Source organism: Thunnus thynnus, chromosome 17 (assembly GCF_963924715.1).
Source record: "Thunnus thynnus chromosome 17, fThuThy2.1, whole genome shotgun sequence".
In the NCBI taxonomy this organism is placed as follows: Eukaryota; Metazoa; Chordata; class Actinopteri; order Scombriformes; family Scombridae; genus Thunnus; species Thunnus thynnus.
This window is the reverse complement of record NC_089533.1, coordinates 23,200,127-23,214,833: the sequence shown is the minus strand read 5'-3', so window position 1 is coordinate 23,214,833 and position 14,707 is coordinate 23,200,127. Positions and strand designations below refer to the sequence as shown.

General features: G+C 40.0%; 2 protein-coding genes across 3 annotated transcripts; both read right to left on the bottom strand.

The window, feature by feature from the left end:
* Positions 1–296: 296 nt before the first annotated feature.
* On the bottom strand, positions 297–5,932 carry gcat (glycine C-acetyltransferase). The gene is made up of 9 exons (XM_067571284.1): positions 5,607–5,932; positions 4,681–4,811; positions 4,490–4,591; positions 4,260–4,406; positions 3,598–3,752; positions 2,886–2,968; positions 2,081–2,252; positions 937–1,058; positions 297–676 (listed from the first exon to the last, which is right to left on the bottom strand). The coding sequence occupies exons 1-9, from the start codon at positions 5,824–5,826 to the stop codon at positions 525–527; spliced, it is 1,284 nt and encodes a 427-aa protein (XP_067427385.1). The 5' UTR covers positions 5,827–5,932; the 3' UTR covers positions 297–524.
* A 669-nt stretch (positions 5,933–6,601) lies between these two features.
* Positions 6,602–14,492, bottom strand: tom1 (target of myb1 membrane trafficking protein). 2 transcript variants are annotated; one of them, XM_067571282.1, is made up of 17 exons: positions 14,329–14,489; positions 14,042–14,234; positions 12,680–12,764; positions 12,509–12,587; positions 12,263–12,412; positions 12,029–12,163; positions 11,791–11,922; positions 11,490–11,606; positions 11,152–11,285; positions 11,012–11,054; positions 10,772–10,910; positions 10,379–10,448; positions 10,001–10,064; positions 9,654–9,719; positions 9,153–9,215; positions 8,048–8,087; positions 6,602–7,345 (listed from the first exon to the last, which is right to left on the bottom strand). In XM_067571282.1, exons 2-17 carry the CDS (start codon positions 14,091–14,093, stop codon positions 7,251–7,253), a joined length of 1,464 nt encoding a protein of 487 aa, XP_067427383.1. In that variant the 5' UTR covers positions 14,094–14,234; positions 14,329–14,489; the 3' UTR covers positions 6,602–7,250. The 2 variants fall into 2 exon arrangements, with proteins under 2 accessions (XP_067427383.1, XP_067427384.1); XM_067571283.1 differs by lacking the exon at positions 11,791–11,922 and having other exon boundaries at positions 14,329–14,492.
* Positions 14,493–14,707: the final 215 nt, after the last annotated feature.

Here is a 14,707-nt window from a genome sequence, read left to right as displayed (position 1 = left end):
AAATATTTTCCCTAACTCCAAAAACACTTCCTCTCACTAATTAGCATAAACAAAGAGCCCCAGTTCTTTCACTGGTTTTGAAGGATGAGTTTAATTCTAATAAATGCTTATAATGCAAGGTTATATGACTAGATGTATTACTAAATTTAAGATTATCCTCACAATCATCAAAACTATAACCTGTAAATGAAGTGAAATGAGCCAAAATAAATGGACCATTGTCAACAGAAACAATGACTCAATAGAAACATTTTCTCCCTCATAAAAAATTGTTGGAAATATGGAATTAACAGCCCTTTTTCAGTACAAACATCTACACGTTAGCAAAAGTGCTTTATTCAGCCAAGCCAACACAAAGATAACATTAACCTCTGTTGACCTACAAATGTAACTAGTATTTCCATCAAAATCATTCATAGGTCTTGAGTAACAGGCAGCAAGATCTGCGAGGGCAAGCGGTTCGAGGCTCTTCAGTAATTCATACTGGTTGCTGAATCCTTCTGATTCCTGCTTATTTGTCCTTTTCAAGAAACGACTCCATGCTTTCTGCCTGTCTGGATGAAAGCGTTGATGCAGTGGTCGATGTCTTCGTCTGTGTGTGCGGCTGAAATCTGAACGCGGATTCTGGCTTTGCCCTTTGGTACGACGGGGTATGAGAATCCAATCACATACACGCCTGTGGAGGGAAGAGACGTGTTAAAAGAGCTTGAAAAAAATGTCTGTTCAAACAGCATCTGTCATCTACAAACAGAAATAACACAAGAAGACAGCTGTCAGGGGGTGGATTTGCTTTTTAGGTTGCAAAACACAATCTAACTCCTCAGAGATGCATCTTACTACCAAGTTTAAATGCAGTGTGGCTCATTCATATCAGGACACAATGTAAAGACAAGATGCGTGACAGGACTAGGTGCAAATGGGGCATTACTATCTCACCTAGCTTCAGCATGTCGTCAGCCATCAGAGAGGCCAGCCGTGCATCTCCGAGCATTACGGGACAGATAGGGTGAGCTGAGCCCGCAATGGTGAAGCCAGCCTGTGACATCTTGTTCCTGAACCTGAATGGACAGAACAAAAAAAAACAAAAAAAAAACATTATAGTCACAATCACAGAGGGTTATCAGTGTACATAATGTAGCTCTTATAGGGAGAAATTAAACACGTTCTTCAGTGATAGAAGGATGCCTCCTAATCCCTACAAACTTCAAGGAGGAAGAGGAGATAATGTCTGACCTTTGTGTAATCAGTCTAGTCAGTGCATACTGCAGTTTTATTGGCTGATAATCTCTTATTAGGTGCCTAAAAACAATACTTGCTATTATAAGCTCTACTGCAGGAGGAGTCCAGCATACAGTATACATATTTGTTTGTGGAGCTGCAGTCTGTTTGTGGTAAACTTGTTGCTTTTGGTGTCATTACACTGCATGCACCAATCCCATCATATTATGTAGTATGAAAACCACATTCAATAAAGTTTTGAAACATATGAACAGCAATATCTGTAAGTGTAAGATCTGATACAGTAGATATAAACAGAAGAGATAGGAATTTGCTGTTATATATATGCTTTGTCCAGTGAGTAGCTCATGCTTATATAATGTAAGCTGTATGTGGGCGTCACTGAACAAGGTTAAGAAACAAGATGGGAAACATGCAGTATTTATTCCCCCTACACGTTTAGAACAACACTGCTGCTAGTACAAATATAAACTCATCAGTTAATCTTCAAGAACAACACAAAGAGGTTTTTTTTTTACAGCTTTTCCTCCTCCTGGGTGTTTGCACTTTCATTTCCATAAGCACACTGTACATGACACAAGTAAACAATTGTATAAATTCAAATGATCAGCTTTTAAAGAGCTTTAAGACTTGACCACAACTTATTTCTGACGTTATTCCAAATGTTTTGAATAGGTGTGAAAAAGAACACAGACGTTCAAAAATGCAATTCCACTTTAAGGAAAAACATTGGACATGTTTACCCCCCTGACCATGCTGATAAGCTACTAGAGGCCGTCTCCTGACTCACACTAAAACCACAAAGGCAGATAGGCCCACCCCGCCTTTAGAACAAACGCACCTCATGGTTTTGGCCGCCATGCTCTGTGCAATCTCATTGGAGGCGAGCAGCAGCTCTACAGCCCGGGTGGCGCAGCCCACCACAGGAGGGGGGAGGGAGTTGGAAAACAGGTACGGTCGTGAGCGCTGCCTCAGCAGGTCAATGAGAGGCTTGGGCCCAACTGTGTAGCCACCTGAAAAAAACAAAAACATTCAAAAAGACTGAACAGTTACATTACATATTCTGTTTTAGTCACTTGTCAATATTTTTTATATTAACAAAAAAGAACAAGAAAAGGTCATAGTGAAAACAGAATTATATCACCACTCTGTTGTTTTGGTTTTATGGTCCCCAAATTCAAGTCTTGTTAACCACGTTTTCAGAATAAAAGCTCAAATAAAGCCACTGTATGCCAACTGCACCAAATAGCAGACAGACAAAGGTAGCAACTAGAAGGTGAAGAAAGTCTAGCAATCTACAGACCCACATGTTTTTCTCAGCAGTTGGAAGAGACCAAAGAAAGCTAAAAGAAGAGTGAATGTTGGACTTAGATTCAACAAATAGGCAGAAACACGACCCTGAATGAATGCTACTGTTGCTCTGTTTCTGCTGGATATGAAAACAGGCAACTGATGTTAACACGTGATCCATAACAACTTTATAAAATGATCATATGACAGATGTTGTGTTTGTTCCTCTGCCCCCAAGTGGCCAAAACATCAATTAATCAATGCAGCTTTAAAGCTAAAGATGCTCAGGGCAACAGCAATCTACAGGCAGAACTTGTGTGTTGTTGAAGTCATAGGTCAGATGGAGGGAGACGTACCGGCTGCTCCTCCCAGTGCTTTCCCCAAGGTGGAGTTTACAATGTGAACTCTGTCCATCACTCCCAGCAGCTCATCTGTTCCTCTGCAAAACACAGAGAGTAATATCATTAGTCCGTCTCCTCTTAATGCCAGTAAGACCTACAACTTGACATCACTGAAGAACCAAAGTGTGACATCTAGTGGCAGTATCAACAAATGACTGACACATGTTGCAGTCAGCAATTTTAACAGCGTTTGTCTGTTTTTCCTATGAACAAAATCACGTCATTACAATAATTTGAAAGTTGTTGCAATCACAAACTTCTACACATATGGTCTTAAACAAGTGGGGACATCATAAAACCTATATGAAGGCTGACAAGCATGTTCCTGTTTCTATTTTATTATGTCCTTTATCTCTGCTTCCTACTTACTAATTATTATTTTTAACCAAATCTCAGTATTTGTTTATTAAGATATGTTACTGTCATGACTGTTTTTGTCATTATAAATATTTGATGCCATTTTATTCGGTGTAATTTAAAGCATATCGAATACTTAGAAGTCTAAGAAGATGCACATTTTTAATGATGGGACAGACAACCGGCTGAAATGTTTTTCTACTGATAAACTACTATAAATAAAACACTGGCTAAATATCAAAAAAGACTGAAAAGAAATTAGTTTAGTCATTTTCTTAACACTTTTGCTTTATATCAACATCTTACCCACCTGCCCCGGTTCCCCAGGAAGCCTGTGGCGTGACATTCATCTATAAACACCATGGCTCCGTACTGTTCAGCCAGGTCACAGATTCCTTGTAAAGGAGCCACATCTCCATCCATCGAGAAGACTCCATCTGTCACTATCAGGCGCATACGAGATGACTGAGGAGGCAAAAACAGAGTCCTGATGATCGGTGGAGCGAATACTAATCACTAATCAATACTGTAACCCTTCCCTGACCCTGTCACCTCTGTTATATGGGTTTGATGCATCATGGAACTCAAATGGATTTAAAGACCCTCAAAATCTGATTTCACATCTTTAGTATTTCTCTATAATGTTAATAGTCATGACTAAAAAAGCAAAAATAGAAAAGCATCTTTGGCTTATTTATTAAGAGTTTAACACTCAAAATCTCATCTTCATCATGACTGTGTAGGTGTGGTGAGATCAGATTTGATTGACAGGAACCAAATAAATGGAGAGTTGCGAAATATAAAACCTAAAGCAACCAAATATAAAGACTTGAATATATAATTATTACTCTGGTAATGATGGAGAATATGACACACTAGTCAAATGTGAAGATTTTAACATTTCATCAGCAGCAGAAACATTTTAAAAAGCCACTTTTCTCTTCTCTACAGCACAGGAAGAAGTCCACACACCTGAGACTCTTTGAGTTTGATCTCCAGGTCACTGAGGTCCATGTGTTTGTAGCGCATCCTCTTTGCCCGACACAGACGGATCCCATCGATAATGGAGGCATGGTTTAGCTCGTCAGACAGCACCACGTCATCCGGGCCCAACAGAACCTGGTGTGAGAGTCATTTGATGTTTTATTGATCATAATAGGAAGATTATTTCTGTTCTTGTCACAGTGTACAACGTGACATACCTCAAACAACCCAGCATTAGCATCAAAACAGCTGGCGTAGAGGATGCAGTCCTCCCTCTCATGGAACTCTGCCAGCTTCTGCTCCAGATTTTTGTGTAGATCCTAAAAATCATAGAGTGAACACATGATACAGCTATATGTATTTATCCTTGCACTAACATGCTGATCAAGCGGTGTATTAATCTCCATACCTGTGTGCCACAGATGAATCTGACAGAGCTCAGTCCGGCGCCGTACGTCTTCAGAGCATCGATACCTGCCTGAATCACCTCTGGATGACTGGACAGACCGAGGTAGTTGTTGGCACAGAAATTCAACATACCTGAGGGAGAGAGTTTCATCAAGAACAGGAAACCTAAAGGTATTAAGGGTATTGCAAGTGAATACACTTTCAGTAATGCCATTGTTTGCCTTCAATAGAACTCTCTGTATGTATTTTTTGGCAAAAAGGCAGAAACAAAACAATAACGCCAACATTTCAGAACAAAGAGTGACAAAAAGACTGCGCTCCATTGAACACAGTCAGTTTCACACATGGGGGGTTAATGGGCCATTCATAAATCAGCAGAGTCAACCCCTGGCAAAGTTTAAACACTGCCTGGCTGCCTTGACAGAACAGCAAACAGAAGAGAGATTAGCTACACTTCTGTCAGCTACTGTGGCCATTTATAAAGAGTTATATTACAAATTAATAAGGATGTTTCCATTTCTTTGCCCATAGTTTAATATTTCCTTCTTATTTGCTTTGAAAGCCAAGTTTATAACGGCTTAATGTCAATGTTATGAGCTGTCTGTCATTGCAAAATTGTTTTGACTTTGGGCTTAGCTGTATTCTTTATTATTCTTTATTATTATATTATGTTTTCGTAATGTCATCTGTTGAATTTCTGGAAAGGTTATGCTAATAGCTGACATGACAATCTCCTCAGTTACTGGCTTGTGTCCTCACCTCATGTAAAGCTGCATGACTTTAGTTACAGTTTGAGTCAAGTTCAGCATCCAGATAACATCGTGACAGAGCGCCAACTAGAGAGACGGTACGTTTAAGGACAGGGTTTCACTGCTACTGTATCAGTATTTATATCCGGTGCTGTTACTATAAAACATTTCCACTCACTGCCACGACTGCCGTCCACGTTGATATGGGGTCCCTGCTTGGACGTGATGATCCTCTCCCCTTTCCACGTCCCCGCGGCTCGGATAGCATCGAGCTCGCCGTTCAGCACAGCTCTGGCTTCAGCGGCGGCGGCGTAGCTCCGACTCACAACCGAGGCCGAGGGCCGCAGGACGCCCCGAAGAGGCTTCACCAAACCCCGGGCAGCTTTTCCGAGAGACATGACGATGCCGCCGTGTGTTTACAGCAATTGTGAAACGTGCAGGAAAGCTGGAAAGTACAACAGGAGTCGAGGGGACGCACGTTACGTGACATGGGTCTGGGGCGTAGCGTGGCGGGCCAATCAGATGTCAGGACGGTTGGCAGGTGGCTTGTATTGTCCAATTAGATTCTAGATAGTATTTACTCGATTGCTCAGGCACTGTTGCAGCAATGTGTAGCTTTATATAAACTACTACAATGTGACTTTGCTTTATTTGATCAAAACCACGTCGCCTCGCATTTTTATACAAAGAAACATCGATATATAGTGTGTTACAAGTAGAAAAACATATGCCGGATGTTATTATTATCCTTTCACCAACTCTCTCTTACACACTGACCCTGTATACCCTCTGTGGCTCTTAAAATATGTTTGATGCATTCAGTTTAACTTAATATAATGATAGATGTGAATTCGGGATTAAACTAAACATGAAATATGCCCTACATGTAAATTGATAATATGTTAGTATATTTCTATAAGTATGTCTGCTCTATGAACATCTCTGATATATGAATTAAGTAAAACCTGCACAGTAATGTGTTTTCAGTATACTCATTAAACTGAAGGCAAGACACCCACAAGTAAAATCTACTTAACACCAGACAGGAATTAAACGACAGTAGGGCTTCACTGAGTCCCATACCTGCAAAGCCATGAATTGGATTATGCAGTATGACTTAAGAGACCTTAATGCAGTACACTTCAAGGTATGAATGAATGAGAACAGGCAGACTTCCAGTTAATAGTTTTAGTTTAATATATGACAGCAGTCTGCCATGACTTTCTGTTAAACTTCAAGTAAAACATCTTCACAAGGGGAATGTTGGATGTAAAAAACCTCATGTAGTTTCCTTCCACATCCTACAATAATAATAACAACATGGAAACAAGCATCAAACTATTATAGCAATAGCTGAGCTTCTCTTACATACAAGTTTACAGTGTTTGCTACTTTGACAGAGGTGTTTTCTGTAACCCACCATGATATTTGACATATACTGTATCACAGCAATATAATACATAATCTATGTTGCAAAAGTTGTTTTTCTGTAACTGTATCCTCTCTCTCCTTCAACAGCAGGAATGTAACCATATAAAATGTGCAAATATTTGCATTCCACAAATGGACAACTCCTCATAACAATGTCAAGTAAAAACCTCTGTCCTTCAGCAAATAACATTATTTTTTTATCAGTTAAAAAAAACAGTTTGCACCCAAGTAAAGAGCAGTATACACAGATATGACGTCTTTCCTCAAATACGGGTTTCGTTTCCCATGTCAGATGTGCCACTCAACCATTCATCAAAGAGAAATCTGCATCTTTCTGTTGATGGCGCAGGAGCTTCATGAGTATTGTTAGTTTGGCAGGTTTATGTGTAGATTAAGACCCGGAGTGGTTGGTATCCTGTGTGGAGGCTCGGAGAGATGGCAGGCGCTCAGCTGCTTTTGCTCTTCCTGCTAGAAACCTGTCAAACTCTGCAGAGGAAGAGACACAGGATTAGATAACACTTAATTAATTATCTAAAGGAAAATATGAACATAAATAAATAAGAAAAAATAGTAGATAAGACAATAAGTTACAACCTAGACTTCTACCGGTTCTGTGGACTGTAATTCAGACATCTGTGAGCCATTCATGTTAAAGTGAAAAACCCTGAACTGATGAATTACCACAATTAGCTAATTTTGTTCTGTTACACAATAAATAAATATATGGACACAGTCATTCTGGAGTAGAGATTTTAAAAAGGCATATCTGTGTAGGGTTTCTGTGCTGAATTGGTCTGACTGGAGTAGTTAAATGCTTTTAATACACAGTATTGACGCTTCTAGTGCCACCTAGGGGTCAAATGCAAAAAATATTTTGTGGCAGAAACACTAACTGATATATGACATGTTATGAGACTGATGGGTAGAAATTGAGAACAAAGTAGTTTAAAATGTGTTCAGCTCCATGTTTAGCCAGTCGATTCAGTGCTAAATTAATTCAAAAACAATTTTCCCTTTTAAAAGTTAAAGTGCCCAGTGTAGACTAGCATTATAACAAGCTTCAAAGCAAATATCCATTGGACTTAGCATCAAACAACTCCTAAGACGCGGCAGGTGTAGACAAATGACAGATATAATACTGGATGATAAAACCTGCACATTTTAAAAAGGAAGTAAACTGATCCTCACCTTCACTGGTCACACCATCAGAGTCTTCAAAGTCATCATACTGTGTGACAAACAGAAAAGCCATATTTTATTTTACATACATAGACACAACTTGAAGGACAAATATAGTTTAAGGATATTTCTACATATTTTGCCATCAAGAGGACTGTGTTCAAAACTCAAAATTATTTGACTGTCTTGATAGTGCAGCTTGATGTCGCTTCATTTTAAGATGAATCAGAAAACAGGTTCTCTACTGCTTTCAGATCACACTAGAGGGAGCACAAGATCAGGCTTTTACCACTTCAGCTAGAAAACAAGCTTCATGGATTTAACTTGTTGGAAATTTAACATCAACTCCCTAAAACCAACCACTTTTCATAGGTGCAGTTGTTTGCTTTCTGCGCATATTTTAAATAGCTTAGACTGTTTTGTTTGTTGCTGTCTATTTTGACATATCTTTCTTATGCAATTTATTTTACAAGGAAACAACCTGCAAAAATCCCTACATATATTACCTGTAACTGCCACAAGGAAATGTAGTGAATATTTTTGCTATTAATCATTTGGTCTATAAAAATGGTGAAAGATGCTAATCACAATTTCCTTAAGCTCAAAGTGACATTTTCACTTGTCTTGCTTTGTCTGACTGACAGTCCAAAGCTCCAAAATATTCAGTTTATGATCACATAATAGACAGAAAAGCAGCAAATCCTCTTTTTTGGGAGGCTGAAACCAGAGAAAGTTTGGCATTTTTGGTTAAAAAAATTACTTAAAATAGTTAAAATAGTTGTTAATCGATTAATCGTCTAATCATTTCAGCTCTATGTGGTAGTTTGGTTGTTCAGAAGATGCAGTATCACAGTACTGTAACTGAACAAAGTCAAGCTAATGAAATAAAAAACAATTCAGCTATTACCACAATAATATGCAAGTAGAACTGAATTAGTGAAGCTGGACAGTGGATAAAGTGTTGAAATTAACCAAAATTATCCCTTACAATTTAAGAGCGCAGCATGTTGGAAGACTAGACAAGGTTAATGTGCAGATAAATGTTCAATAAAACCAAATAACACTTTAATTATATTTATTTAATTAGAGTAAATTTGGTAATCCTGCCGCTCACCTCATCATCCAGCGCTAGCCATTTCTCTATATCATCCATTACATTGGACTGGTTGATAGGAATCTAAGAGAGACAGAAGAGCAACCAGGGTGGTCAGTGGAGTAAAATATGAACCAGGGGTTAAACTCCATGAACATTTAACAAAGCTACCAAACCACCAAAAAAAGGAAAAACACAAAAGAACAACCACATGTCGGTAAGCAAAGCATTAAATGAAGTGAACTACAGGAATGACAAGAATGTAGCACATCAGGACAGTGCAAACCAACACTTGTCATGCTCTTTTGTGGGCGTGGGCACCAGTGTAAAAATATCTTATTGTCTTTTCCTCACCGAACGGCATGCAAACCACTGTTTTATATGATACCTGAGCCACCACACCCAAAAATTGATCCAAAACAAAAGCAATCCAGACCACAGCAAAGGTAAATGACAAAAAAAAAAACAAGAGACAGAGGGTGTGAAGGGGTGAATCAGTGTAAAACCAAGACACAGACCCACCATTCCCCTTTTTATCATCCAATCTAACTTTGGTGAGGAGCTGCGGGAGGAGGCTGGGCTATCATCCTTCGTGCACAGACAGAAAGTCATTTTAGGTGCAAAACAGTTACTGAGACAAAGCAACACATTTTTTCAACTGAGGAACAGCTGGGTTAAGAGATTCTCAGCTGTTTCATAACTGAAACTGTACATAATCAAGTTTCTTAAACTAAATAAGCGATTTCTACACTTCTTTTTCTAGTAGTCCCTAAGGTCACAGATAAGAAAAGATAGGAAGACAGGATAAATCGTGTGACTAAACCTATTAAACCATGTAAAAAGCTGAATAACGTGGCATCTTTGCCTACCGTTCCAGTGATTTGTAGTCTGCCGTCCTGGGCTCGAGCCAGGCCGTCCACTTCACTCTGCTCACTGAAACACACGATTGGTAGCTTGGTTAGCTGCCATGTAAGCTAATAATTCAGGTTAACACTCGGTGAAACACTGGCACGTATCTTTAAAAAGGAATTAGACAAAATGAGCTGGAATTAAACTCACAAAAGATCAACATCCCTGCAAATGCTGTTATTGGAAAAGAGCTGGAGTTCATGACTGCTCTGTGAGGTTGTAATTACGGTTACAGACTTTGCTTTGTTTCTCACACAGCGTTCATTTTGCAGTATACGACTTGTGTTTACTTTGTACGTCTTTGAGGTCACAGAACTAGGATTATGTTTTCTCTGTACCTTGGTCTTTGTTGAGTTGAGATATTTCTTTTCTGTAATAATGTGTCCAAGTCATCTGCTTCACTTGTGCCTGTAAGAAGAACAGCAACACATAAGAAAGAGCATAGAATAAGTATATGTGGAGGATAACTGACCGTTCACTAGATGATCATATAATATAGCAGCCTAATCTCTTATAAATTTTAAAAAAAGAAAATGAAAACGTCATCTATTCTTCTGCTCTTGCATGTTTGATGTGCACATCGCTTCAACATGTGGAGAAATCCAAGCTAAGCTATGATTGGACGATCGCTGTTCGGTGTAGTGGCTTACCGAACAGTCCGTCATATAATTAATTTATTAATAAACACACATCGATTAATAAAAACATTTTAAGATTCAATAAGTACTTACTAAGTCTTGCCATCTGACCGGACAAACTGTCAGCTTTTGATTGGCTGAGCGGACTGTCACCGGCGATGGATGCGATCTCTGATTGGCTGCCAGACTCCGCTGTGAGATTGAGGTCTGCGAGGTTGACGTATGAGTGGCTCTGAGAGACAAAGAACAATAAATTGAGAGTCAATGATGCAACCGTTTCGTAAAATTAAGAGTGTTGTGCTGCGAAGTAAGAATAGCCGCCATGTTCTTTACCTTCTGTGTCGTGTTTTGACCGTTTGTTATTCGTCTTTCAAACCTGAGAGCAGCAGAACAAAATTATATCATCTTTGAATACAGAAATACACCTGTTCCTCATATAATAACTTAATATAATGATAATAAATGTAGTGAACCTGCTGTAGCGAGTGAAGGCGGTGTTCATCTCGTCGTTAGTCGCCAACAACTCTTCAATCAGCTTCTCCTCGCTGAGTCTGGGGACGATCTTCACTATCCTGTCTTGCATTTCCTTACATACTGTGTATAACTGCTAATGACACAATCAGACAAAGAATGTGTGGGTGGGAGGGTTGTGGTGGGTAGGGGGGGGGGTTTGTGGTGGGACGGGACAGATGCAACACAAAAAATGTATAAAGTACGAGATCAGTTAGGGGTTAACGCAACATGAAAGGATGGAAACAGAGAGAGTGTAAAATACTTCACACCAAAACAACCTGACTCTGTTTGTTTTTACCTCCAGCAGCTCCATGTCTGCCTGTTTTACCGTGACGGGATCCAGCTGACTCATCATGTCTGACATCATAGTCAGGTTGCTCCGCACCACTCCCAGCTCTGCCTTAAGCTTTGTTACCTGGAGTGTAAACAGTATTGACTCAATATATACAGTTGCGATAACTTGTTGCAAAGGCGAATGTTGATTTCATAAGTGAGGTGTGAGAAAGTATTTCAGCCGCCATGTAAAAAGATAAGTGATTAATGGGACTAAGCTATTCAAATAATAAAATTTCCCTCTCTAGTGCAGCAGGGCTTATCACCTGGTTGGGAGTGAGGGCTTCGGTTCCCTCTAGGGCCTGTTTTAGCTCACAGGTCAGGGGTGGGACGAGTGGTTTGGAAGACAGGAGCACAGCAGGAAGAGTAGTGACAGCAGGCCTATTCTCAGGCAAAGTCTGGTGAGCGAGGCACAGAAATGACCCGAAAAGAAAAGTGACCATAGATGATAGATAGCACCCAAGTATCAGGAGTAAAACAAAGTGCACCCAGACATGTTTGTACCTTTTTGGGAGCTTGGACGGGTGAGTAGCCGTCAAGCTCTGTCATGGGGAACTCAAGTCCTTTCCTTCGCAGGTCTTCGTACACTGACACCACACCCGTCAGGTCGGGTGAGCTGCGGAATGCATCAGCCCACGCCTAGACGAAAGAAAACAACACAAATTATTACCAGGAGGCAGAGCAAGGTGACAACGCCAAGACTCTTAATTATTTTTGTTCCATGCCGCCACACCTCACCTGTATTATGCTGAGCACTCTGTCATGCAGGATCAAAGGAGGGTTGTTCCTCGGGATGATCGCCCGCACCAGAACCCCCTCGATAAAATCCCGCGTTGTCACCAGGATGTGAAACCTGTAGCCGCAGTTCTTCACACACGTCTCCAGGACCTCACATCACAAGGAGACATGGAGAATAAGAGAGAGTAGATGGCAAAAGGTTGTATTATACAACTCAAACCACGTCTGATATCTGACAACACTCACAGTGAGCGTCAGCATGACCTCCTTAAAGTTCTTGTTCCCCACAATTCTTTTCTTTACGGCTCTGATTGCATCTCTGGGTCTGGAATTAGAGAATTTCCAAAGGTTAGAGGCATGCAGCGTCCAGAGCTTGTTCCTGATGCCGACAGATAACAGGCACTCATGCACACACACCCTTCCTCTGAGCTGTTGATCACATCACAGATTTCCATGTTGAGTGCCCAGTCGTCGGACGGCAGGCTGGAGTTGGTCGCACGCTCTGTAAAAGTGAGGAGGAATATGACACTGCTGAATAGTATGAAACTGCCAAGTGCTGATGAAGTATTCAGATTCTTTACTTAAGTAAAAGTACCATTAAACAATGGAAAAATACTCATTACAAGTTTAAATCCTGCATTCAAAATCCTACACTACTGGTTTTAACTACTTTATATATACTGGTATGAGTTAGTATAGTCCAGTGGTTCCCAACCTGAGGGTCAAGCCCCTTTGAAGGGTCACAAGATAAATCTGAGGGGTCATGAGGGGTAGAAAAATGGGGTAGAAAAATAAAAAAAACTGGACTGAATCTTTGAGTTTTTTATATTGGATTAATTGATCTCTTTAGGCCTCAAATAATTGTTTGAGGGATGTTTCAAGGGTAAATCTCTCTAATTTGGTGGAACTGCTAACAAGTCATAGACATCTGAAACGTGACGAGGGGCCCTAACCAGACGTTATACAGACATGTAAAATCCTAATTTAAAAGGTACTTGACAAGTAACTATTTCTGTCAAATAAATGGAAATCAACATTTCCCTCTGACATGTTGTGTAGAAGTACCTCACAACTGTATTTAAGTACAAATCTTTCCACCACTGGAAGTGAATGATGTAGTAATTACAGTTCAATTAGAAATGTATCTAGCTCGCCTTTAGGGTTATTGATAAGATGATTTTGTCATTCATTTATGCTTAGTCCATGTTTCTCACATTATAATAATAATTTAATCTTGAACAACACTTTACAGTAGCTACAGTTAAGTGTATTTTCCAACTACCTCTGCCAAACAAATAAAAAAATCAATCCACAAACTCATTTCCTTGCTTTAATGACTAACTATCATTTTCCATCAGTCAATGAAACACATGTGGCTGCAGCAGAATAAAGGCTGCATGTAATTTGGGTCAGGAGGATGTCGGTCACTTTTAGTCCCACCCGGCTGTAAACTGACACGATGACAACCAATCAACTTGAGCCTCTCAGCGTCTTTATCCCGCCTCTGCCAAATCATTGATGAGCGGATGCGTCAATCAAAGCATAAGCCGTTGCTCCTCTGTCAGTGTGAATAAATGTAACTTAAACTCATTATGTTAACGTGTTGACATTATAAACCTGTTAGCTCGTGCAATAAAACATTTTACAATGAAAACGGAAGAGCAGCTCGACAGAAATGTGAATACTGGCGGTTAACGACTCCAGTAAATATGACTGAGCATGAATGCACCATTTGGTTATTACAATGTAACGATGGGTGATGGTAATAAAACAGCTTACCGATCCGCTGCCCCACCGGCGTGCTGAACGGATTCCCCATTAAAAACTCCATGATGAGGGCGGTGAGGGCCCAGCAAAGCACCGACGTCCCCGGTACCGAGACGTCTGCACCAACCAGCGGCTCGCTCCTGCAGACTGCTGCTGCTGCTGCTGCTCACACAACAAAGTGGGGCACTAGTTGAACTGCGTCACGCTTTAAAGGGAAAGCAGCATACAGTCATCAGATGGCCGGTGTAATATTGATCATAACTGCGCCACACACAGGCATGTTTTATGTCTGCACTCACCGCTGAGAAGTGCTCCGAGGAAGTCTTTCCTGTCTTTATATTAGCTGTTCTAATAATAACACTGCTACATTTCCAGATGATGTGGCCTAACAGTATATAAGGGGAATGTCATCTGTTACTATGAAGACTGAGGAAACATACAGTAGCCTGTGTATGCTGCAATATACATATTAGGGTATATAAGATAAGATAAGATATACTTTATTGTTACTGCATCACAAAACATGATAAAAACATTGATAAAAACATCAATAAAAACCACTACAGCTAATTCTTACTTATGTATTTCATATAAGTAAGTAGGCTATGTATAAACAAAACAGGATGGCAACAGAAAATGTACTTTACTTGTACATTACATTCATTTGACAATTTCAAA